At 37.5% G+C, this 24,130-nt stretch overlaps 5 protein-coding genes across 15 annotated transcripts in view; 2 read left to right on the forward strand and 3 right to left on the reverse strand.

Annotated features, from left to right (window-relative positions):
* Nucleotides 1-1,189: 1,189 nt before the first annotated feature.
* On the reverse strand, nucleotides 1,190-6,245 carry CCE-E10 (carboxylesterase clade E, member 10). Its single transcript, NM_001172495.1, has 7 exons — nucleotides 6,002-6,245; nucleotides 3,462-3,765; nucleotides 2,624-3,000; nucleotides 2,392-2,557; nucleotides 1,970-2,308; nucleotides 1,515-1,641; nucleotides 1,190-1,436 (listed from the first exon to the last, which is right to left on the reverse strand). The coding sequence occupies exons 1-7, from the start codon at nucleotides 6,197-6,199 to the stop codon at nucleotides 1,244-1,246; spliced, it is 1,704 nt and encodes a 567-aa protein (NP_001165966.1). The 5' UTR covers nucleotides 6,200-6,245; the 3' UTR covers nucleotides 1,190-1,243.
* Nucleotides 6,246-7,260: 1,015 nt separating this feature from the next.
* On the forward strand, nucleotides 7,261-21,603 carry LOC100118457 (probable serine/threonine-protein kinase DDB_G0282963). 6 transcript variants are annotated; one of them, XM_032596428.1, is made up of 9 exons: nucleotides 7,261-7,582; nucleotides 7,697-7,795; nucleotides 10,924-11,022; nucleotides 11,111-11,287; nucleotides 11,504-15,847; nucleotides 16,910-17,095; nucleotides 17,192-18,941; nucleotides 19,209-19,520; nucleotides 19,718-21,603. In XM_032596428.1, exons 1-9 carry the CDS (start codon nucleotides 7,493-7,495, stop codon nucleotides 19,930-19,932), a joined length of 7,272 nt encoding a protein of 2,423 aa, XP_032452319.1. In that variant the 5' UTR covers nucleotides 7,261-7,492; the 3' UTR covers nucleotides 19,933-21,603. The 6 variants fall into 6 exon arrangements, with proteins under 6 accessions (XP_032452319.1, XP_032452320.1, XP_031780435.1 ...); XM_032596429.1 differs by having other exon boundaries at nucleotides 11,504-15,454; XM_031924575.2 differs by having other exon boundaries at nucleotides 11,504-17,095.
* CCE-E11 (carboxylesterase clade E, member 11) lies at nucleotides 7,602-10,257 on the reverse strand. The gene is made up of 7 exons (NM_001172494.1): nucleotides 9,931-10,257; nucleotides 9,502-9,799; nucleotides 9,045-9,421; nucleotides 8,801-8,966; nucleotides 8,389-8,724; nucleotides 8,186-8,312; nucleotides 7,602-8,114 (listed from the first exon to the last, which is right to left on the reverse strand). The coding sequence occupies exons 1-7, from the start codon at nucleotides 10,120-10,122 to the stop codon at nucleotides 7,928-7,930; spliced, it is 1,683 nt and encodes a 560-aa protein (NP_001165965.1). The 5' UTR covers nucleotides 10,123-10,257; the 3' UTR covers nucleotides 7,602-7,927.
* Nucleotides 21,291-23,408, reverse strand: LOC100114036 (nuclear protein 1). The gene is made up of 2 exons (XM_001604432.6): nucleotides 22,827-23,408; nucleotides 21,291-21,843 (listed from the first exon to the last, which is right to left on the reverse strand). The coding sequence occupies exon 1, from the start codon at nucleotides 23,052-23,054 to the stop codon at nucleotides 22,845-22,847; it is 210 nt and encodes a 69-aa protein (XP_001604482.1). The 5' UTR covers nucleotides 23,055-23,408; the 3' UTR covers nucleotides 21,291-21,843; nucleotides 22,827-22,844.
* The window catches only part of LOC100118569 (phytanoyl-CoA dioxygenase, peroxisomal), a 70,538-nt gene continuing 69,783 nt past the window's right edge, over nucleotides 23,376-24,130 (forward strand). Inside the window, exons 1-2 of one of the 6 annotated variants that reach the window (XM_031924582.2) lie at nucleotides 23,392-23,811; nucleotides 23,887-23,957. The gene's annotated coding sequence lies outside the window, so the exon portion shown is untranslated. Of the gene's footprint in view, nucleotides 23,958-24,130 lie in introns of all 6 variants that reach the window. The other 5 variants (XM_031924584.2, XM_016982131.3, XM_031924583.2 and 2 more) reach the window with 5 other exon arrangements.

Below are 24,130 nucleotides of genomic sequence, written 5' to 3' on the forward strand. Positions count from 1 at the left end.
AAAGTTTTATAGAACTAACCGTTGATGACTAACAATACCTATATACATTATATACTATTTCACCTATAGTACGCAATACGATAATTCTATTTTTAACCAAAGAAGAATAAATTCTGTATCGATAACCAGACTCCCACGCTGAAAAACGATCCAACAGAGAGCTTCTCGTATCATCCTGCTTAACGCGAATCCATCAACGACAGTCCAGAGACTCGTTATAACGAAGAAACTCGCGGAGATATTAGTTGAACGAAGGCAACTTTTCTCCGTCTACTGCTCGAGCCACGACTACCCCTCGCGGAAAAACCGGCCCTCGGGCGCTTAATAGGCCCGAAGATTAAGATGACAATCGCCATATCATCTCGTATTCGCGGGCGTTACCCCACGGGAAATAAGTAGGCGTTATGATCTCGCGCGACCTGCATGTGTGCGCCTTGTAACTCCAAGAGGCGCGTGAATTAATTTATGGATTATCGATCGCCAGGACGCGCGTTTTAAGAGAACGTTAACGTGGAGATTTACTGCGTTGTTTGTCTTAAACAATCGAATCGTTCCGACGTTCGAAAAATGTAATTTCGGAGCGCAAATTTATTTTGTTTACCGCGTGAATCTGCAATTTAATTAGGCGATAAGTAATCTCGAGGAGGGTATGATTCAAATTTAAAGTACAAATATGACGACGAGCGCCTTCAAATTTTTTTTCGATATAAATTATGCAGGAACACGCGAGAAGATATCTGCCTCCCATTATTTATCTCTAATTAAAACTCGAAAAATCCCTATCTGAACAAACTGTACCCATATCGATCTTTGAAATTCTACGCTGGACGTGAAACGTCAGAGCATACGTTCGAAAGAATCACAATAAAAATATTGCCGTTACGCTACCTTGTGGTGGAAGTCATATTAAACTTGACTTTGCGCGTCATGTGCGTCAGAAAAATGTCGACTCTTCGAAAAAAGTTGACACAAGCAGTGATTAATCTCGGCGTCGCGATAACCATCGGTTTAATAATGAGCGTACAATATGTCGCTCTCTTCCAATAACAAATACGTTATCTATGCTTATCACAGGCAGCTACCGTTTGCATGTATGTTAATTGCAAAACTATATCCTACCGAATTCGAAATTGAATCTTACTGTATCTGATCTTATTGCTCGTACAAGCGTTCTGGTATTTTCATAATGTTCTGTATGAAAACCATTCTTTATTTATTTATTGGCAACGATAGCGAGGAATCTCTACAGCTCGTCTTTCGCACTGCCTGATGATTCCAAGACGTTTTCTTCAAAGTTGATGGTCCTCCAGAACTGCTTATCTCCAAGGTTGTCATGACTGTCCATCTTATATTTGTCTGGTCCAGAAATGTGCAAATACTGAAAATCTTTTTCGGAAGGATCGACCTTTTTCCATTCTTTTGGAAACACTTCTTTACTACAATCAAAATATAGAATTATTAAAATTTGTTTACAGCATTGAAGATGACAAAGTCTTCAAAGGCAGTTCGCATACGTTTTCTCGATAAACGCCGAACACATGTTCAGCATATAGCTCTGCATGCTCCGATCGCTTTCCGTCGTCGTAGGGTCGAAGAAGAGATTCTCGAACAAGAGGAATATATCATCAGTGTGGCTCACACCTAATCAGGAAAAAAATCATGAGTGTCTTATCGGCATAATTTTGCAGAGTTATTTTGGACTCGTCATCTTGACTGCGCCTTGTGCAATGCTTTTGCGATAACTTTCAAATATCCATTGGCAGAATCTCTGGATCGTAACTTTTTTGTTTACGAAAGCATTTTCTGCTTCTAAACCTATTATAAGCAACGAAACATTGTGTAACCAAATCATGTGCAAATCAAGTAATTAAAACCAACAAAAAATTAACAAATTACAGTCGAAATAATCCAAGAAGAAAAGCCGTATTGTAAAAATAGGAGCAATTAATGCTAGTGCAGCATAACAAACCAAAGTTTTCCTTGGTTCCGCTAAGTGCATCTGCGAGACTCCCGCCGGCGGCTTTGTAGCTGTAGTAATAAAACCACACCGGACTCTTATTCGCTTTGGCCTGCATCCTGACGGCTTTCTCTGCGTCCACGACGAACAGCCTATCGCCCACCATTTTTGTGATTGGCCTCACGTTCTGCCGGTTAATGGGATTGTTTCCCATGTAGTGTCTTCTAATCTTCAACGCCACCTCCGCCTGCTCCTCGCGCGGAATCGTGTAATTGAAATCCAACAAGTGCGGTGCCAGCGACTCCCAATTTTCGTCCAGCTCTTTTAGAAGCGGCTTGTTAGCCGCGAACTCTGCGAAAATTTCATGAACGTAAAAAAGATTTTATCGAAAAATCGGATTGGTACATAAAGTTGTGTATTCATTTTGATGTTACCGGCCACAGGATATAGACCCTCTTCGCTGGTGATGCTCGTTATCCAGGGCACGTCCGCTACATCGCCGCTTGCGAGTATTTCCACGGGTGGGCGATCGATGAATGGGTTATTACCGACTTTTTCGACCACTGGTCCGAAAGGTGTGTACGGGTTGTAGAGCCAGGGCTGAAAAATTCAATCACTTTTAGTACAAAAACAGTAAGTATGTATAAGGGAATAATGTTTACTCACCATGAACTCTTGGACAGCCTGCACAATGGGTCTGGCAGGACGATGCCTCAAGCAGTCGACCATCTCCTTGGTGCTTTCAGTGGGACAGCCCATCAGAGCACCGAGTCTCTTGGCCTTTTCGCGCGAGTTCTCGGTCTGGGTCCAGCAGTTCAAAGCGGTACCGCTGAAGGAGATGCCGTTCTGGAAGAGGCCGGCGCTCAACGGCGAGAAGTAGTGGTAGTGTACGCTCGCACCACCGGCGCTGATACCAGCCAGGCTTATTCTTTTGGGGTCACCGCCGAAGTGCTCGATGTTGTCGTGAACCCATCGAAGTGCCATACTCTGGTCCTTGAGACCCATATTACCGGGCACGACATCGTCCTCGGTGCTCAAGAATCCTTGAATGAAATCAAACGTTCAATGTGCGTTACTATTGAAAAACTTCAGATGAGAATCACGTGAGAATCAAATATGATTTTGGCATGATTTCCAGATGAGAATCAAGTGAGTCTCATATGATTCTCACTTGATTCTTATATTCTCATCTGATTCTTATTTCATTCTCATCTTACCAAAGTCGAATTTTATTTTATCAAATCTTGATTTAGATTTGTAAGGAATTCGGGGAGATTTGCTTAGCAAGAAACAAATCTCAATTAAAATATAACAAAACAACATTTGGCTATTGTCAGATGAGAATCGGATGAGAATCAGATGAGAATTTGAGAATCAAGTAAGAATCATATGAGACTCACTTGATTCTCATCTGATTCTCATTGGTTTTTCGATAGGCGGACGTATTTGGCGGATGTTTGATTAAATAAACTCGTTGCCGTTTATAGTATGTATACGTATATACCTAGAGGCCCCAATCGATAATTGATAGCAACGACGATAAAGTCTTTATCCACGAGGTACTTGGCACCGAAGGCGTTAGCTGTGCCGTGGGTAAAAGCGCCTCCGTGGATCCAGAAGAAAACCGGCAAGAGCGACGTGTCGTCTTCGCGATCGGGCACGTAGATGTTCAGGTAGAGGCAATCCTCAGCCCCCTCGACCAGTTCCACGTCCTTCAACCATCCTGATTTATGGGTGTACTGCAGACATGCGTGAGCCTGTTTCGTTGCTTGCAGTTCGCCCTCCCACGCCTTGATAGGTTGTGGAGCCTTATAGCGGTAAAAATCGAGATTAAATCAAACGAATGTAGTTATACCGAGCTATACGCGAGTATTCCTCTCTTTAAAAAATGATGGCCTTTGTTGAGAAGCATTTAATACATGATTCTGATTGGTTGCTGGTTGGTTGCCTAGGCAACGAGATCAGAACCGCGCTTTAAATTCATAACCCTCAAAAACAGTCATAACTCATAACCCTGGTAGACATTTTTGAGGTGTTTAAAAAGAAATGTCGAAACCTTGATAACAGATAAAATATATGTAATATAACTAGCAAGAAATTTTAGTAAAAATTAATCATTACCAAGAGTATGTAGTATTACAACATGTGTATTGAAAAGTGGCACCCTAACCCTATTTTAAGTAGTAATAAAGTGTGTGAATATTATTTCGTTTTTTTTTTTAATGTCAGTGAGAAGTCACAGAGTGTCACAGAGTGTCTCTGTGTCCAAAGTCGCCCTCGGTGCGGTTTTAGAGGTGAATTTAAAGAAAAGTTCAGTATCCGAGTCAGTAAGTTTAAGTCTATCACTATACAATACTCTTTGAATTGTAAAAAGGCTACTAGACATGTTACCTAGAAATATGTAACCTAGATGATTCTGATTTAACTGTTTTCGTTCATATTTTCACATCCAGGCTCATGCGAATTTTTTAATTGAGCAGGTCAAATTCTACTTATAGCCAGTTACGCAGAAACTACTATCACTAGCACATTGTATTTCTGGTTTCTAGCATATTTTTACATGGAGAAAGTGATAAATGTTTTGGCTTTTTTGTCAAGGTTTTAGGTAATTAGAATTTTGACTTTTAAAAGTTGTGAGAGATTTTGAGACCGATACCTGTTTTTTCCATTTTTGCATTTTTTCACATTCGAAAACTAACAGGTCTAGAGAGCTCATATTTTGCATATAGATTTCTTTTGTGATTGTGATGATGAAGTGTGTAATTGTGAAGATATTTAAAGTTGAATCGACCTTAACTGAAAAACTTCTGATTTCGACTCCAACAATGATGTGAATACAAACTCATGCTATACGACTAAATAATTATCATGGGTGTTGTAGTCGAACACAAAAGCATTTCAGTTAACGTTGATTCAACTTTAAATATCTTTCCACAATCACAAAAGAAATCTATATGCAAAATATGAGCTCTCTAGACCTGTTAGTTTTCGAATGAGAAAAAATGCAAAAATGGAGAAACAGGTATCGGTCTCAAAATCTCTCACAACTGTTAAAAGTCAAAATTCTAATTAATGCCTTGACAAAAAAGCTAAAATACTTATCACAGTTTTCATGTAAAAATACACTGGAAACCAGAAATACAATGTGCTAGAGATGGTAGTTTCTGTGTAACTGTCTACAAGCAAAATTTGATACGCTAAATTAAAAAATTCATATCATACATTCATAAACAGTTAAATCATAATCATGTAGGTTGCATGTTTTCAAGGTAGCATAGCAAGTATCTGTGTAAAATTTCAGTTGTATGGCTTTTTTATAATGCAAATAAATGGCATTGTAATGATAGACAAACCCACTGACTCTTATACTGAAGTTTTCTTCAAATTCACTATTCAAACCAATTATGACGACATTGAGCATTATTAATATATTTATTAAAAAATAGTTTTGAGGGATTTAGTAACATGTTACATCCTTATAAAATATTAGCAGACGTTATTGTGCCGCCCAACACTTATGGTAGATTTTCTACCAGTGTTAATAGACAGAGATAGAATTAAGAGCGCGCGAAGCGCGCCTTCATTCCTAGTATGATAAACAAATAATGATGCAGCGGCATTTTAGATTAGATATAATAATGCAGTATATTATATATTTGCTGTAGCTCTTAAGCGATATAATATCTTAATAGCATTAATCTTTCGAGTGATATCATTTTATTGTTTACGTGCAGCATTTGCAGATTTGCATTTGATTCTGCTTTTTGCTTTGATAAATGAATATATATGTATGAAGTATATCTTATCTCAGGCATCCGCCTTCACGAATTGAATAGGACAAAGTATTTTTTTCTATTCATAAGATAAATTTCTAAACTACGTATTTCATTTTTTTATTCAAAAAATGCACACTACTTCGTTGTTACACATTTGTTCTCTTTTGAATACGATATTACTATGACTTAAAACTTTACACTTTCCTATCTATCGATATTTAATTTGATAAATATATGGTTTTTAGAAAGAAAAAAAACGTATCGCTACCTTAAATCTGAGTTTTCCGATTGGAGGCAATGCATACGGAACACCCTCGTAAGCTTCGTAAAGCCTTCCATGTTCAGAGATCTTGTGGTATCCCTTAATGCTGCCGAGAAGTGTTTTGACTCTCGGCGCGTCGTCGTCCGAGCGAACGGCGAGACAGAACGCCGTGACTACCAGAAACAGACTCGCCGGTCTGGTCATCTTTGCCTTACCGAGTTGTGCACGAGACTGCAGTGCGTTTGACGATACGCATACTTAGTCGCAGAGCTGACGACTGTCGTAAATTTTTGTGCACACTGCCCCACCACGCCGAGTTTTAAATATGTGATATGGAACTTCTAAATGAAGAGCATGCAGTGTCCGATAGATGATAAGACTTCATGAAACTTTCAGTCGCAGGCTATTGAAAGTGAAACTCGAAACAAGCAAACCTAGTATAGTTATTTGCATTATTCTCAGGATCAGATAATTGTGCTAGGTATGTCAGAGACATTATAATGCGTAAATAATAATAAAAAATATTACCACTTTTATTTCGATCTCAAACATATATTTTTTTACCTGAATGTATATGTACGATATCTTAAAATCTTTATCCTATACGGTTATTTTGAATATAATAAAACATATCCGATCAACTTTATTATAGTTTGTTTATCGCATACATAATCGTATATTTGAATGCGAGCATAAATTCAAATTTTGGTTTACTGAATCGGACAATCACGTGTAGCTACAGACAGCGCAGGTACAGTGGGAAAATTTTAATATTCAAATTAATTTTTAATTGAAGGCACATGTTGAAGTATCTATAAAATGACTTCCGTAGTTTAGTATAGTTTCAATTTACAATTTAAATCTGTACATTTGCAAGGTCGCGTGACCGAACCATTAAATAACATTCGCATATAGCTATACGTGTACTCGCACGTCAACTATTTGTCAGCAACATTTCCAGTTATTCGTATAGCATTTAGCGTGTTCTTTTTGTTTCTCGTTCTGTCCTTGACAAGATGAAAACGTACGCATACGACGCATAGAACCAAATCAAATTTCGCGCCACGAGCCAAAAGCTTAGTGCGCATGCGCCAAATTTGAAAACAACCAGCAGATGGCTCTGACTGCTTTTGGCGGGTAAACAGACGCCGAGACGCGCGCGCGCGCCAAGTGAAAATATGCGAGAGGCGGAATTAAGGCTAAGTAGCCGACGCGCGTCGTGTACTCGTCATTCGGCGAATAATACCTACTCGGCAACAGGGCGCGACATGATCCGGCAACGTGCGAGCGAAACCTTTCTCCAGTAATATCGGCAGGTTATGTATGAGCGAAAAAAAGTCGAGAAATATTTATCACGCCGCTAATCTTCGAAGAAGTGCGAAAAATCTCTACTCCGGAAAGATACCGGGAAAACGGCAGCCAACTATGTACGTTCGACAGTGAGGCCGAAGTGTGGTTTTCGGAGAGAAACAAGTTTGACAAGAGAACAAAGAAAAAATGGATCTACCAGCTACGCAGGCTATGAGCGAGGATGAATTTCCAGCTACCCAGCAGGTCGTGAACAATGAGAAGGAGGAAAAAACTTTGGTAATCTGCTCGCACTTGATTCGGAGCCATATCTTATTTATTTGACAGTTCGAAATCATGATGTCAAAGGAGTCAGTGAAAAAATAATACTAATCCATCTATGTTATTGTTTAGGTGGGCACACTGCTAATTAACAAGCAAACCTATTCCATTTTTTCCGGACTCACCAAAATTGGCAGACATCCTAATTGCGAAATCGTGCTTAACAGCGAGGTATCTTTATTTTTTCATACTTATTGTGTAAACATATAAACAATTTTGTATACCCTATGTTACTCTGCTATTTGCTAGTATGTTTGTGTTGAGAGGCAATATATATGTTATTAATAGTGATTTTTTCTAATTTTAAAGTTCTTCTTTAGATCCTCCTTTCAACTTATTCTCGTTGAAATCTATCGAATTCCAAAGATTTTTCTCTCCCAAATTGTCATTTGTTTCCATCGCATACTTGCCTGGTCCAGATATATGCAAGTAATTTAGTTCTTTCTTGGTTGGATTTACTTCTGTCCATTCAGTTCCCAATTCTGGTTTACTAATTTATTAAAGAATATATTTATTATCAAATTTGAATGTATCTTAATCTCATAAATAATGGTTATTTACCCTTTAGTTGCAACCGAGACCCAAAAATTCAACAAATCTCTTTGTAAAGCAACATCTTCTTGTGTCTTTGTTGGATTTATATAAGGCGATTCAATGACCATAAAAGCGTCATCACCATGGCTAACACCTAATTGATTGTAAAAAAAGAATATTTCTGTTCATGTCTAATACACAATGATAAAATTTGAATGACAATTGTATACCAAAGTTCTCTTTTGTTCCACTCATTGTATCACTCAGACTGTCTGCAGCTCTATGACTATAGTAATAAAACCAGACAGGGCTTTTGTTTACTTTAGCTTGCTTCCTTGCTGCTTTTTCGGCATCAACTAAAAATAATCGATCTCCAACCATCAATGTCAGTGGTCGCGTATTCAATCTATCAATAGGCTTTGACCCAAAATAATGCTTTTTTATTTTCTCTGCTACCTCAGCATGTTTATCTTTTGGTAATGTATAATTATAATCAAGCAAATACTTTGCCACTAAGTCCCAATTGTCATCTAAATCTTTTAAATGCTTTTTATTTGTTATGAATTCTGAAATCATTAAAATTTAAATATTTATCTATATTCTTGATGTATCAGGCAAATTTAATTTAATAAGTACTCTTACCTGCAACTGGATAAAGTCCTTCTTCACTTACAACCCCAGTTATCCAAGGAACGTCTTGTACATCACCACTAGCAATAAGTTCAACTGGTGGTTTATTAATGAAATAATCTTTACCAGATGTTTCTACAACTGGTCCAAATGGAGTGTAAGGATTGTAAAGCCATGGCTACAAAAAGTTTAATTAAAGTGTTGCAATAATTATTAGTACACGCGAAGAATACCATATTTAGGGATTCGTATTTACCATAAACTGAGATGTAGCTTGAACTACAGTTCTAGCTGGACGATATCTTAAACACTGTATCATATCTTTTGTATTATCTGTTGGACAACCTAGTAAAGCACCCAACTTTTTAGCCTTTTCTCGCGCATTTTCAGTTTGTGCCCAGCACAACAGTGCTGTGCCACTAAATGAGATACCATTTTGGAATAATCCTGCACTGAGAGGAGACAAATAATGATAATGTACACTAGCACCTCCAGCACTAAGACCTGTAAGTGTTATTTTTTTTGGATCTCCTCCAAAATATTCAATGTTATCATAAACCCAACGCAGAGCCATACTTTGATCTTTAAGTCCCATATTTCCTGGCACAACTTCATCTTCGGTACTTAGAAAACCTTTGTTAACAAATAAATATGTTAATTGATTTTACAAATCTTTACATAAACAAAAGTTAATTAGATCAATATTTTATCACCTAGAGATCCTAATCTGTAGTTTATATTTACAAATATGACATCTTTATCAGCTAAATATCTTGATCCATAAATATTTCCAGTTCCAAATTGAAAGCAACCACCATGAATCCACAAAATAACTGGTAATGGTGAAGTATCTGCTTTACGAAGCGGTGCATAAACATTTAAATATAAGCAATCCTCACTTCCCTCAACTCGTTCATTTTCTACAGCTGGTATATGAATGTACTGAAGACATGCATCCGAAACTTTGGTTGCTTGTAGTTCACCTGTCCAGGCAGGTATTTTCTTAGGTGGCTTTAAAAAACACATTAAAAGTATATCAAATTCTGAGAGGCATTGAAATTGTATATTGTATAATTAGAATTAGAATTTATTATTGTACTTCTGTTGGTGATTTTGATGTTATTTATACAAATTAAACTTACTCTAAATCTTAATTTTCCTATGGGTGGATATGCATATGGAATGCCTTCATATGCTTCGTACAATTTACCATTCTCAGACTTTTTATAATATCCTCGAATTGCTCCAAGTGTTGTTTTTACTTTTGGATAATCATCCTTACAGTTAACTAAAATAACACTTGCTAATAAAACCAGCAAACTAGTCCACAGCATCTTGCTTTGCGATACAGCTGAAAGCAGACTGAGGTCGTTTCACAATGCCAATAAGTTATCTTTTTTCCCCTTCTTATGACTTTTATCTGTCACTGCGTACAATTCTTTGCTCTGTACTTTGCAACTTGTCAATGACTATGTTATCTAACATGCAGACACAGCTAAAGCCATTAATCTATACTATGTAAATTAATCAGTGTTCAATATCTCACAGTGTTGGCGATATTAGAGTTATTTTTTAATTTCATTTTAATAAAAAAAAGATTTTTTTAATTCTTACAATCTTGTTTTTGCAACTATTATTAAGAATATGATTCTCAGATAAGATAAGTTTTTTACTTAACTAGGAAATCTAAGTGCGCCTTGCGCACAGCTTATCATGTCATCAATTATATTGTTCCAGAAAGATTTTTTATTTTGCCGCCTAAAGCCTGAGCACTAAAAGTTCAAATCATTTGTAGATTATGTAATAAAATTCACGTTCCTCAATTCTTGTAACTGTCAGCAATTTACATTTACACTTTGCTTCCTCATTGAAAGCAAAAAAAGTAACTTTTTGTAATACTAAACAGGTTCTGAGCTGATATATATCTTTATAATTCTAATGATATCAGAATGTTTATTCAAATTATATAAGATTGCAGAGAATAGTAGCATCTTCATCATAAGTATACAAACATACTTTTGTAAAAACAAAAATTAAGTACTTATTAAATAGCACTAACCCTATATTAAAAATAAAATTTTTATTCATTTTCGTTTCTTCTTCTCATATAGTTATTTTTTTTTATAATTTCACAGACGGTTTCTAAAATACATGCAGAAATTGAAGCAACATCTCCTAACAGGCCTGTTTTTATAAAAGATCTTAAATCATCAAATCTGACAAGGATTAACAGAGTGAGTAGTGCGCATCAAACAAAGTATATAATCAAGTTTTAATTTAAGCATAAAAAAATTAAAATTAGAATAATTATCCATGTTCCAGGGAAAATTAAGGCCATATTCTTTATATCAAGTAACTGATGGGAATGAGTTGATATTTGGAAATGTTATAGCAATATTTAAACTGTATCAACCAATTGATGATTCCTTAGTATCGTGTACACCTCAAGTCAACCGAAAACTGAAAGCAATCATACCTGGCACGCCTGACTCCTCAATGGTTTGTAGCCATATATTATTGTTATATCCTCATGGCAATATATTTATTTGAAACAATTTTACAAGACTAGAGAAAATAATAAATAGTAATTATTTATAAAAAAGCCATCAATAGTCTGTATAATGTTTTAAATATTATAGCCGCTTTATGTTCAAATAATTTGTTTATTTCTCATTGTCAATCCCACGCCATGTGTCATAACATTCATTTGTACAGAATACATCATCTGCATCTGAAAGTGATAACTCCATTATACCTGGCACACAAACGGATAAGATTGATTCTAACTTCCGACTTCCTGGAATTCCAGTCAGATCTTCCAGAAGTGATGAACATAGAAGCCCAAGAGTTCCAGCATTTACTCTCGACGATCTTCCATCGCCATTGTCTAAAGAAAAAAAAAGGCATGATGACATTTGCGAAGCTAAAACTCAAAGACCTTCTACAAGTAATGAAACAGAAGGTCATGATAGTAGTGATGATATTTACACTGCTGCAACTCAAAAAGCTTCAAAAATTGTCAAACCTGTCACTTCAGATGAGAACATATACGATATGGCAACGCAAAGGCCAATTGATTCTGATGAAGGAACTGATGAGTTAGAAAATGTAACGACTCAACGACTAAACTATAAGTATCCACAATCGAGCAAAGTAACAGACAATCAATCTATTAATGATCTTGAAACACAACCATTTGATGCTGAAAAATTGAATTCAGTTAAAAGAAAGTCTCTTGACGCGTCTATATACAGTGCTTTAACTCAGAAAAACGTACCCGATAATTCAGACAACGAATCTATTGAAGATCTTGAAACACAGCAATTTAATCTCGCAAATAATGTATCAATTCACAGCGCTGCAACGCAGAAAAATGATTATACTAAGTCAAATAGTAAATCAATTGAAGATCTGGAAACTCAAGCATTTGATACCCGAAAATCAAGTGTTTTTAATGGGGATTTAAATGATGTGTCTATCCATAGCGCACCAACTCAGAAAAACGTTTGCAATGAACCAACTGAAACTATTGAGGATTTGGAAACTCAACAAGTAGACATGAGAAAATCGAACAGTTCTAACAATAGTTCACATGATGTATCAATTCATAGTGCTGCTACGCAAAAAAATGTTTCTAAAGACTTGAGCAAATCTATGGAAAACTTAGAAACTCAGCAGTTTGACTTGCAAAAAAAGGCGTTGAAAAGAGAATCTTATGATGATTCTATCTACAGTGCCACAACACAGAAAGTTAATAATGAGGCTCCGCATGAATTTATAGAAAATGTAGAAACACAAAAATTTGACGCTAATAAACCAGAAAAGTTCGTAGTACCCAGTCCGTTTCAAAGGGAATGTAATAAGTCACTCGATGTTTCCGAAACAGAAAGATGTATACCTGTAGATAATATTCTCGAATCTATAGAAAATATGGAAACACAACACTTTGTGACCACCACTACATCTGAAACATCTACTTCAAATAAAGTAACCGATGAGTCCATTCATGCAGCCGAGATTCTCAAGCTTAGATCTGCCGAGCCAAACAATGAATCCATAGATAATTTAGAAACAGAACAATTTATCAACAAAACAACAAATGAAATAATTGATGAATCCACAGAATCAATGCATCTTGTTGATGAAAGTCCAAGAATTTCTAGTTTATCCTTTACATCTCAAAATACATCACCCGTAGATCTAAAGGATACTAAAGAATCATCATCTAACGCTGGTATTCAAAGAATAGAACAAGAAAATGAGCAAAATAATACTAGTGAAAACCCAAATAATTCCAATTTACAATTTAAAGAGCCGTTAGTGTCTTCATCTATTACATATAGTAATACAACCAATACAATAAATGATAAAGAAATCAGTGTATCAAAAAGTGTTGGAAACAATGAGGAAGAAAAGAGTATATTAGAAGGAGAGAACGAAGAAGAAATGTTTTCGCAAAATTTAATTGAAGATTGTCCATTTGCTTTCCTTCCTGAAGAATCAGTTAGTAATAAAAACCAATCATCTACTATATCTCAAATTGAAGAAAAAACTAAAATAAAAGAGAACAAAATAATTAATGGTAGCATCTTTAATGCTTCTACAAATACTGAAATCCATAAGTCTGAAGCAGCTGCAAGTAAATCTCACGATATTATTAACGAAAGTGACTCTGAAACTGATGAAGAGGGTGTCTTCACCAATCAGTCATCCAACGAAGATAAATGTAATCAATCTAGTTCTAAGTATACCTCAAAAACCGGGAAAGACGCCGTACCTAACGAAGCAGATTCCGAAACAGATGAAGAAGGTGCTTTCTCTAATCACTTATCTAATCAAAGCGAAGGCGATGTTAAAAATAGTAAACAGAATAATGATAAAATTAGAGAAAATGATTCGGAAACTGATGAAGAAGGTGTATTTTCAGATCGTATGGTTAAAGAAAAGAAAAACCAATCTTCTTTATCTAAAAAAGACAATAATGTTGACAGTGATGAAGATATTTTTGACAATATACCTGATGACGATGGAAAAACTGAACTTAACGAATCAGTAATTTTATCATCTAAACCTGATAGTTTAATTCATCAAGATTTGATATTTGATGATAACTGTGAAGAAAAAAGCACTATCATTAAAAAATCTCATACAGCTAATACAAAGTCATTTGAGGATAACAAAATCAATGATATTGAAGTTGACGATCTTGCTTCTACACAGTTAATTAACACTGGCATGACTGATAACTTTTTAGCATCAACGCAAGTAATATCTAAAGAAAAAGATTCGGCGAAAAAGACTGGTGAAAATTTTGATGATCTTGAATTAGTACCGACTCAAAAAATCGTGGACACCCAATATACGGAATCGCAGTTTCCTGCGCAGAATAGTAGTAGACGATCCAATGATCGCTGGAATACAAATAGTACTATTGACTTAGCACCGACCCAAAAACTTACAGACACGCAATTGTGTACGGAATCTCAATTTGCTACTTCAATTAACAAACAATTAAACGATTGTAGCAATGCAGTAAATAAACTTGACTTGGCGTCGACCCAAATTATTACAGAGACGCAATCTTGTACAGAATCTCAATTCGCTAAACCAGTTGGCAAACAATTAAATGATAAATGTAACACAGAAAAGAAAGCTGTCGTTGCAGAGACGGCACCTTGCACGGAACTTCAATTAGCTACAGAAATTAATGATGAACTACCAAACGATCTAATAAACAGAAACGCTGACATTGAAGATTTAGAATGTAAAAATGCTCCAACTAAAGATAGCAATGATTTAGAACAGAAGTTGTCACTTAGCCAATCAAAACGACAACTAGAAGAATTAGAAATTACTTGTAACAAAAAAGTGAAGACTACTGATGATGCACAGAATGTACAATCAGACCTGTTTGATAATGTAGAAAAAGATTTAGGCGAAATGTTTGAAGGGCCTGAAAATAAACCATCAGAAGTAGACCAGTCAGCATTGCTAACACAGCAGTTGGAAAATATTTTGGAATCTAGTCAAAATGATGACAGTTTTGTAACCGATTTGAATGAGTCGAAACCATCTCCAACGCTCAGCTCTGGAAGAATTTCCAAAACTAAAAATCGTCGCAGAGCAATGCTCCTTGGAAAAGCTGACCCTCTTAGTCCACTAGTAAAACCAGTAATTAATCTCAACGATACTATTGAGAGAAATTTGAATAAATTATTTGACGACAATGTCAATAATATGAAGGCGTACGAAACTGACGAAATGATGACACAACAGTTAAAGAGCATTCTTCAATCGCAAGATGACCATCATATGACAAACAATGAAGATATTACAGTAACGAAATCGCCAGTTTTGAGCAAGACTTGCGAGAAGAAGAAAAATCGATTAAGCCTGTCAGTGAATCTTAATGCTTCGTCGACTTCTAAGAAACAAGCAAAACAGCAAACACCAAAACCATCATGTGTGCAACCAAGTTCAAGCAATAAAACTGTAGAGTTGCAAGAAGCCGACGAATACTTAGCGAATCTCAAATCCAACAAAACACGCAACGCCACAGATACTCTATCCGATGAAGAACGAATCCATTCTCAGTCATCCACTGATAACGAAAGGGAAATCGTATACAAGCGCGGAATGATAGGTTTCTCCTCTACGATGCGACCAGTAAGTACCAAAGAACCAGTAGCGCTCTTAGAACTAAAAGGTAGAAGCTTTACAAGTGACAGTCAGTCTGACGGTGATGAGTCCAGTATCCTCGGCCATACAAAACGCTTTAGTTTGAGTCTGTCAAAGCATGTAGATCTAAACTCGTCGCTGTCCTCGTTGAGCGATCAAGAGGTAGGAAAAAAACTTACTGCAAAGCCATCGACACTGTCGCTGAAGAGAACAGGTAATAAACATCCTTCTAGTTCTTCAAATCACCCAAAGAGGGTACTCGCACGAGGAACTCGTGGCTTCACGAGCGAATTGCAGCCGATCGAGAGCGAAGATCTTGTCTCAGCTGCGTCGACTGAGAGCGACGAGGAACTACGAAGCCTTCCCACCACCAGCAAAAAGGTCTGTACAACCAAACTTTATCGTAAGGTAACCGTAAACTTAACTAAGCTCTCGCCGACGACGGTCGCCAAAATAACGTCGAAAATACCAACGAGTGAGAAGGGCTCGGACCCCGACAGCGATGACAGTGAGTTTCTTAAAAGCATGCCTTCCATCAAAATAGCCGGTACTGTGGATTGTCCGCCGACGGATTCACAGCTAGCCGCGCCTAGCGACCCCGAGGACGATGACGACAGTCTTAAGGTCCCTTCGCCCGTAGATATTGTTATACCGCCCAAGTGGAACTGGTATCTCCAAAAACGTTACGATCTTGTATACAAGAAGAACGCAGTTAAATCTCTTAAGAGGACTCCTAAAAAGGATAAAGATGAAAATCAATCAGATTCACCTTCACTTCAGAAGCATGAAGCCAAGATATTGAGCGTCGACGAGATTCTAGCGGAGATCGATGCAAATAGGCCTATTGGCAGAAAACGCATTTTGGTTACTCCGAAGCAACGCAGGACAAGAAGAAGATCCGCAAGTGACTCAGATGAGAACAACGTCGTCGAAAAGACCGTAAATACGAGATCGAAGCAGGCTCAAAGCTCAACTCAAGTCAAAGGGAAAACCAACAGTACACCAGACCAGTCACCGAAATTTGACATTGAAATGGTGAAGGGAAACGAGAACAGCTCGTTCAGCAAAGCTCAGAGAGACAACAGCGACTCTGAGTCGGAGTCGAGCATCATACCTAAATTCACGCCACTGCCACAATTCAATCTTAACGTGAACTATGTCGATTCCGATTCAGACTCGGAGTTTGAGCAGATGCGCCTGGCCTGCAAGCGTACTTTGGCAAAACCGAGCACCTATGCTCCTCTAGTACGAAGCTCCAGAGGTGGCCGAATACCGAGGGCGAAGCGGACCAGCGAGAAAACCTCCCCTGTTTTAACGAGACGACGGCATCAAAGTGCGTTAAGCAAATGCAATTCACTGAACGTAACGCATACCGACAACGATCGAAAAGCCGAGATCTTGTGCGAAGCTGGGACTGTTGATCAAAGTGCCTTTGTTTTTCAGGAGGCCGGCGACAGTTCCAAAGCAGAAGGGGTGCCGAAAACAATCCAGTCAAGGATGTCAAGCCTGACGATTATTCGGACTAAACGCTCCGTGGCTTCGGACGTGGACGACGCGCAGAATCGACCCCCCAAGCGCTCCAAAACTACACCTGTGGACGAGGAGCGCCCCAAGCTTCAGCAGCTTTCGGTACTTATATCCCCGCTAAGCAACAAACCCCTTGCAAAACGTTTCTTTGGTCGCTTTAACATCCCTGATGCTAACCAGTCGTCCAATTTTAAACAGCCGGCTCCAGTCAGCGTCGCCGATCCGGACAAGAAGAGGGTCAGTAAGGTGCCTAAGACACTGGACAGCTTCGTGGTCAATTACAACTCAAAGAATATAACGGACTCGTCCGACACATCGGCGATCGAGAATAGCGTTGTCGAGGAAACGCAGAATGAGAAGAGCAATAGATCGCAAACTAGAGGCAGAGCTGCGGCGGCGAACAGAAAGAAAACGAAGCATGAGGCGCTGACCGTACACAGTAACAATTCTAGCAAAGAGAATCTTGTGGTGGAGAATTCCGACGTCGAAAGCGCTCCGTATACGTCAAAAGCTCGAAATATAAGGCTAAAAAGAAACCTAAATATTACAGACCCATCTGTAATTAAAAATAGTAGTAAGGATGAAATATCAAATAGCAGCGTCGAAAGTGATAGTAAAACAAAAAAAAGAGGTCGAGCTACTCGACAAAAGAAAGCTATGTCGGTAAAAGAGCCGGTCGTAACTAAAAAAGTAGCTACTATTATACAAGATTCAGATGCAGAAGAATCAGATGAATCGGAATTCCTTAAAAAGGAGTCTAAAAATAAGTTAGTTGAGACTATTAAATCGTCTCATTCGGGGAAATCAAATAATTCAAAAGTTATTGAAGCAGAATCTCAAAATGAAAAGGAAAAAGATGTCGAACAAATGATTTCAGGCAAATCGAATAAAAGTGACGTTAATGTTACTAAAAGTAAGCGAACTCGACGCGTTAAAGAATCAGATTTAGAAAAAAAGGATAGCTCATTGGATGCTGTTAGTAAGAAAATTAATACTCGAACTAGGCGAGGCATAAAAGTCGATAATTCAAGTTTAGAAGAGTCAAGTAGTTCTGACAGTGCAGCTACAAAGGGGAATAAAAGTGATCAAGATAAAAATGTGAAAGAATCAGTTTTAGAAAAATTTAATGCTGATGTTAATAAAACAAGTAAAAATAGACAAATTAAACAAGCAGATGCAATCAAAATTAAATCCAACGTAGAAGAGTCACATGAGGATGAAGTGACATTGGATTCGGATTTAGGAATACCAGATCCATCAACTAAACCAAGTAGAAGTAGTCGCGCTACAAAAACAAATGTCACTCTTAATAAAGGAACAAGGAGTAGAAAAGCAAACGCGCGTGATCAGTCGTCAGATTCAGTATTTTCAGAAAGCGATGCTGAAAAAGATAGAAACGTATCTTTGGCAAATAAAAGTAGTAGTTCTCGCCCAGTGAGACAAACAAGGGCGCGTAAGGCGTCTACAAACGTAAGCACGGTTGATACTCCTTCGTCAGAAGAATCGCAAGAAATAGCCGAAATCCTGCAAAACAGTAGCGGAGAAGAAGCAAACAGAAGTCGGAAACGTAATGCACGCAGAGCAAAAAATACCCCGAACAGTTCTGAAGACACCCAGGATTCTGAAAGCAATAACACCCAGGAAGATAATGTTTTTGAAAGACCAGTGAGTAGACCGAAGCGTGCTAGGCTCGTTAAATCAACCAAAAATAAGTCATCGTCGCAAAACAATTTACCCGTCGACGAAGAAATAAGAACACGTTCGCCGCAGCAATCCTCCACATCTCAAAAAAGAACACCAAGTCCAAATCTACCAGTTACACCTTCCCGATCAACGCCATCAAGAAACAGAAGAACAATGTCTATGTCACCTATGAAAGGAGCTTCTTACAAAGTACTTTTCACCGGAGAGAGATCTGAAGTTCATCGTAAAATTGTCGCCAAACTAGGTAAGAACAAGCATCTGATCTAGCATCAATATTAAATTCAATTTGAAAATGATGATTTAATTATAAACGTATTTTGCATTTTTCGATTCGGTTTAATTTCACTTAATGTCTACATTCTCGGTCATATATATTCTTCTTTACTCGTGGGTAAACGATAAAACTGTAAAGATCTACTTTATCATCGAACTCCATACAGATCTTAAAATTAATAATTGTGTTTCACTTTGATGAACAATAATTAATCCTGTATTTAAAAATGCTTTTTAGGCGGTTCGGAAATGGAAGATCCAGAAAAATGTTCCATTTTGGTAACCGATAAAGTACGAAGAACATACAAATTTCTTTGTTGTCTGGCACAAGGAATTCCTATTGTTTCGGTGGCTTGGCTAAATGACAGTGGAAAGGCTCACCGTTTTCTAAACTGGGAAAATTATGTTTTGCAAGATCCGACTGCTGAAGCAAAGTTCAAGTTCAAACTGAAAGAAAGTTTAGAGAAAGCATCAACTCACAGACTATTGGAAGGATATACGGTGCTTATAACGCCACGTATCACCCAACCTCCAGTCGCTGAATTAAAGGGTAAATTACACTTATCAAAGAACGAAGTATTTTTTAACGCTAATATTATAGTATTAATTAGTGACAGTAAACGTATCGTTTTAAGTTTTGACTCTTTATTAGCATACATTTTTTTAATGTGCCCTACTTGCAATTTCTATTGTTTAATTATTCATCATTATAATATGTATCTATTTCTGAGAATGATATAATTTTAGGTATGGTAATATCCAGTGGAGGAAAGCCTCTTGTCAAACCTACAACAAAGTGGCAAGAAAATACTGTTATAATTACAAAGGAAGATGACTTACAAAATGCGAAGAAATTCATGGCTAAAGCTCCAAAATCAGTAACCATGCACTCCACAGAATTTATCTTAACAGGAATTCTAAGGCAAGAATTAAGCCTAGAAGAATTTAAATTAACAGTTTAAATATATCTAAATGTTTGTAGAATTGCCACATAATTTATTATCGTTAATTGTACATGTAATCGAGTTTTATTAATTTTTTTCAAATGAACTGATCGCGTATAGATATTTTTTTTACAAACAAAACAAAGATATTTTATTGGACAAGGCAAAAAGAATAACTTTAATTTTGTTCAAAAAGTGGAGATCATTCAGGAAATGAAAAGTGCACTTCGTATATTTTGTGAAGTTAAAATATGTAACATGTCGGTAATTTATATTAGACATAAATGTATTGAAATATTTTTATCTTGTAATGTAATTATTTGTAATTATTATTGTATATAATATAATATTCAGTTTTCTATACATAAACATCACATGTTTTTTTGACCCATACAATTTTATTAATTACTAATGGACATGTTTGTGTACTCTAATCTAATAAGATATACAGATATATACCATGTTTTAAGCTATTATTTTCTGACTTGGTTGCTGCATTTGATGTATGATAATTACTTAAGGGTGTGTGTGTGTGTGTGTGTAACACAAAGGTGTCTGTGACATTACCCTAACAAATACGTTTTTGTGGATGAAAAAAAAACGAGGCGATTCTTTAGTGTACTTATTTGGTTGTAAAGTGGGCTCAATTTGCTCCTGCCTGCCGTTTTTCTATAAAAAAAGACTTAAAGATTGCAAAAATTTAATATGCTTATGCTGTCCAAACAATTCAAATCAACATTCGATCTTGATACTTAACTTTGAATTGTATTGACATTTTCATAACACAGTTACCATGTCCGTATCGATGACGACTTTAAATGTTTTTTTACGGCTCAAGCGTCGAAAATTTTGCAATTTTCAATGATCTTTTATCATGAAACGGTAAGGAGGAGCGACGAGCCCACTTCCCAGCCAAATATATGTACGCCAAAGAATCACCTCACATATTTTTCATCTCCAAAAACGCTTGAATGACGCAGATACCCTTGTTTTTTCCGTTTACTATTATATATAAATTCAACATGTAATGTTGGTGTACACGGAAAAACCTGTGAGCTTGCATCTACGCCAACTTTGGTGTTCAATCGTCACCATGAATTTAGTACTACCGCGTTTCTGATGCTTTGGGCGTGCTACGCGCCCAAAACACTAATCTTGAACGTGCGAGAACGAAAGTCGTCTCCTTTGGGCGAGTACGGCGCCCAAAACAAGCGCGCCGCGAGTTTTTTTTTCGAGATCGCGCTACTAATCCACCATTTGGCGCTGCGGTGCGGCGACAAAGGACTGCTCCACGCCCCAGGGCTTTTCCGTGTAGAGATTATTTTTACGAGTATTATTACCTAAGGGTTTGGTAAGAGGATAAAAAAATAACATTATTTATTTCGCTTTTTTTGTACTTTTTTAAATACTTTTTATTCTGTGTCTCACTATACACATACTCGTCCTGATAATAGGAAACTTTAGTTGATTTCAATCAAGATTTACAAAACCTTGAATAAATCTTAGAAAAAAAAGTTTCTAGCAAAACTAACAACAATTTATACCGAAGAGACACTAATGAGATTAAAAGTTAAATTAATGATGATTTTAATGATGATTTACTTGAAGTTTAGCGACTTGAACTATAAATATCGTATAAATAACGCGATCCTAACGTGTAATAATGCTTGACGCGAGAAGAATGCAAAATCAGGATATGCAAAAATGTGACTCGATCAAGTTATACACTAGAAGTATTTGGAATAGAGCAAGAGTTTTTAAGTCGCGAATATTTAAATTTAAATGCGTTCATCAATACAGATATCAGGTGCACGATATCGAGCCGTTATGTTCCTTGCATCCTAGTAGTAGAGCTTAGCGTGTTTGTACTTTTTGTACTTGAAGATTTATAATGGGAACTTCCACTGGGCAAGGAGAGCCTTGAAAAACCTGGAACAAACAAAAGTAAACATTTATTATTATTAATTGAAAGATAATGACAAGTAACAAGTAAATAAAACAAAATTTAATTTATGTTATCAAGTGAACTTATCAAAATTATGCTTCTTCTATATATATATTTATAACGCTATAAACGTAGGCACACTTTGTTTGATAAAGTGCAAATACATGTATCTCGTTGAGATATTTTATTTTTAGACGTGTGTACATACGTACAAGAAGTTCGCGCTGACAATTTTGTTGCGTAAAGTCGAAATTCGTTTATTGAAAATAAAAAATAAAATGCAGTTCCGACTTCTATAATTGCGGCGTAAACCTCGTATTAGCGGCTACGTGTCATGTAATGTACAGCAGTGACAAGAGTAAAAATAAAAACGGTAAAGAGTGGGCCTGGCAACAGCGATATTTTCATTCAATCGCGTATATTTACAGGCGCTGCTCGGACCTTCGGGCGAATCATCAAGGAACAAAGGAAGACAAAGCCATGAAACGTCATCGATTCGGCTCGAGATAACCGCGCGATACGTACAAAAAAATGAGAACAAAAAAGAATTATACTTATATACATCCACTCGAACGCCCGTGACCCGCAACGATGAGCCGCGTAGATGTGCGCGCTATATATATATATATATATATATATATATATATATATATATAATTCAAAAGTCGCAGTTTGCTCGGACCTCGAAGAGACTGCCAACAGCGCCACCTACGCTGCGCTCGCACCGCGACAGAGAATTAAAGCGCGGCGCAAAAGCCAAACAAATAAATAAACAAGCGGAGAAAGGAGAGCGCTTTGTATTTTTCAATCCCGTTTCGCGACCCCGAATCACGCGCGCGCGTAAAAAAAAGAATGATCGTTACTCGTTAATTAGAGATGCGAAAAGGATACACACGATCGATGATGGGAATATTATTATTCAAAAGAACGAGAAGAAAAATTAATGTAGAACAAAGAGTAGTCGTACCTGTATGGCGGAGCGCGTCTACGACTTGGTCTTGACAGTCTCTTTCTTGTTGTGCTCGGTGTTCATGAGCTTGGTAAGGATTTTTCTGGAATGGCCGTTCGGATCGAAGTAATTCGTGTGCATAGCAGCCTCTCGCTTGCTTCGCTGCTTGCCGCTGTGACCAGTGTAGATGTGCTTGTCGTAGTCGTAGTTGAAGTGCTCGTACTCGTCAAAATGGGCTTCCGACATATTCAACTGCGTACTTCGCGCTTTTGTTACGACTGTCGGACAAAGAAGTGCGTTTCGCTTTTTCTCTGAATTCGCAACCCGTGCGATCAGCAACTCTCCGAGTCAATTGCGCTTAAATAATTCGATATCGAAGAAAGTACGCACACTTTCTAGTACGCACACGTAAGTAGATTCGCTTGGGAAAAGAGCTTTGAGTAGTTGCGCTTGAACGTCGCCAGACAGTTCGATACTGTTTTGCAGCGGCCCGTCGCGTTCCTTTTATAACCAAGGCGTTGGCGCGCATGCGCGTTATCGGCGACGCTCCCCCTGAACTCGCGGATCGCGCAGTTCCTCCGTCCCCACAGCTGCACTGTTTTGAGCTATAACAAACCATTTATCGGTCGAAAAATCCTACGACAGCTACGCAGTTGTCGATTTCCCGATAAGATGTTCGCGGGGAACGCGGAAGCAAATGGAAATACCCAATTTTTCGGGAATTTTCATTTTTTTTCGCTTTCCAGTTCGCTTTGTTATTGCGTGCATCTCGGCTACCGGCGAACAAACTCGAAAGATCGTTGTGCGCATGCGCGTTTCGCGGTGCACGCTATATGGAGTAGTAGAATGTGCGACGTTGTTCTATAATCTACGGCACCGCTGCATAGGCTTGTTGTGAAGAGCTCGGCGGCCGCGTGTGTGGGTGTGTGTACATTCGCGATACTACGTGTGCGCGGGCGCTGTCTGTTATTAAACTAAGCGCAGCTGTGTATGTTTTCTAAATGTGGGCTTCGAGATTTATTTCTTTTTCGTTTTTTTTTCATTGTTTGGCATTGAAAATCGCGCTTCCTTGTTTTAGCTGAAGCACACATCCCTTGTACACGGGATAACGAGGAGAAAATTAATGAAGTTTATTTTTAGCAGCCGAAGGTAACGTGCATTTCGTATTCTTACTTTTGAGCTTATTTATCTCGGAGCACGTTACGGCGAAACGGAGTCTCTTAAAATAAGGGAAGGCGAGAACCTAATGAATCATCAACTTCCATTTTGAAATAACGACAAAGGTTGCATTTTCCCGATTTGACACATCGACTGTTTTTAAA

The sequence above is a fragment of the Nasonia vitripennis genome, chromosome 2, assembly GCF_009193385.2.
Source record: "Nasonia vitripennis strain AsymCx chromosome 2, Nvit_psr_1.1, whole genome shotgun sequence".
Lineage (NCBI taxonomy): Eukaryota > Metazoa > Arthropoda > Insecta > Hymenoptera > Pteromalidae > Nasonia > Nasonia vitripennis.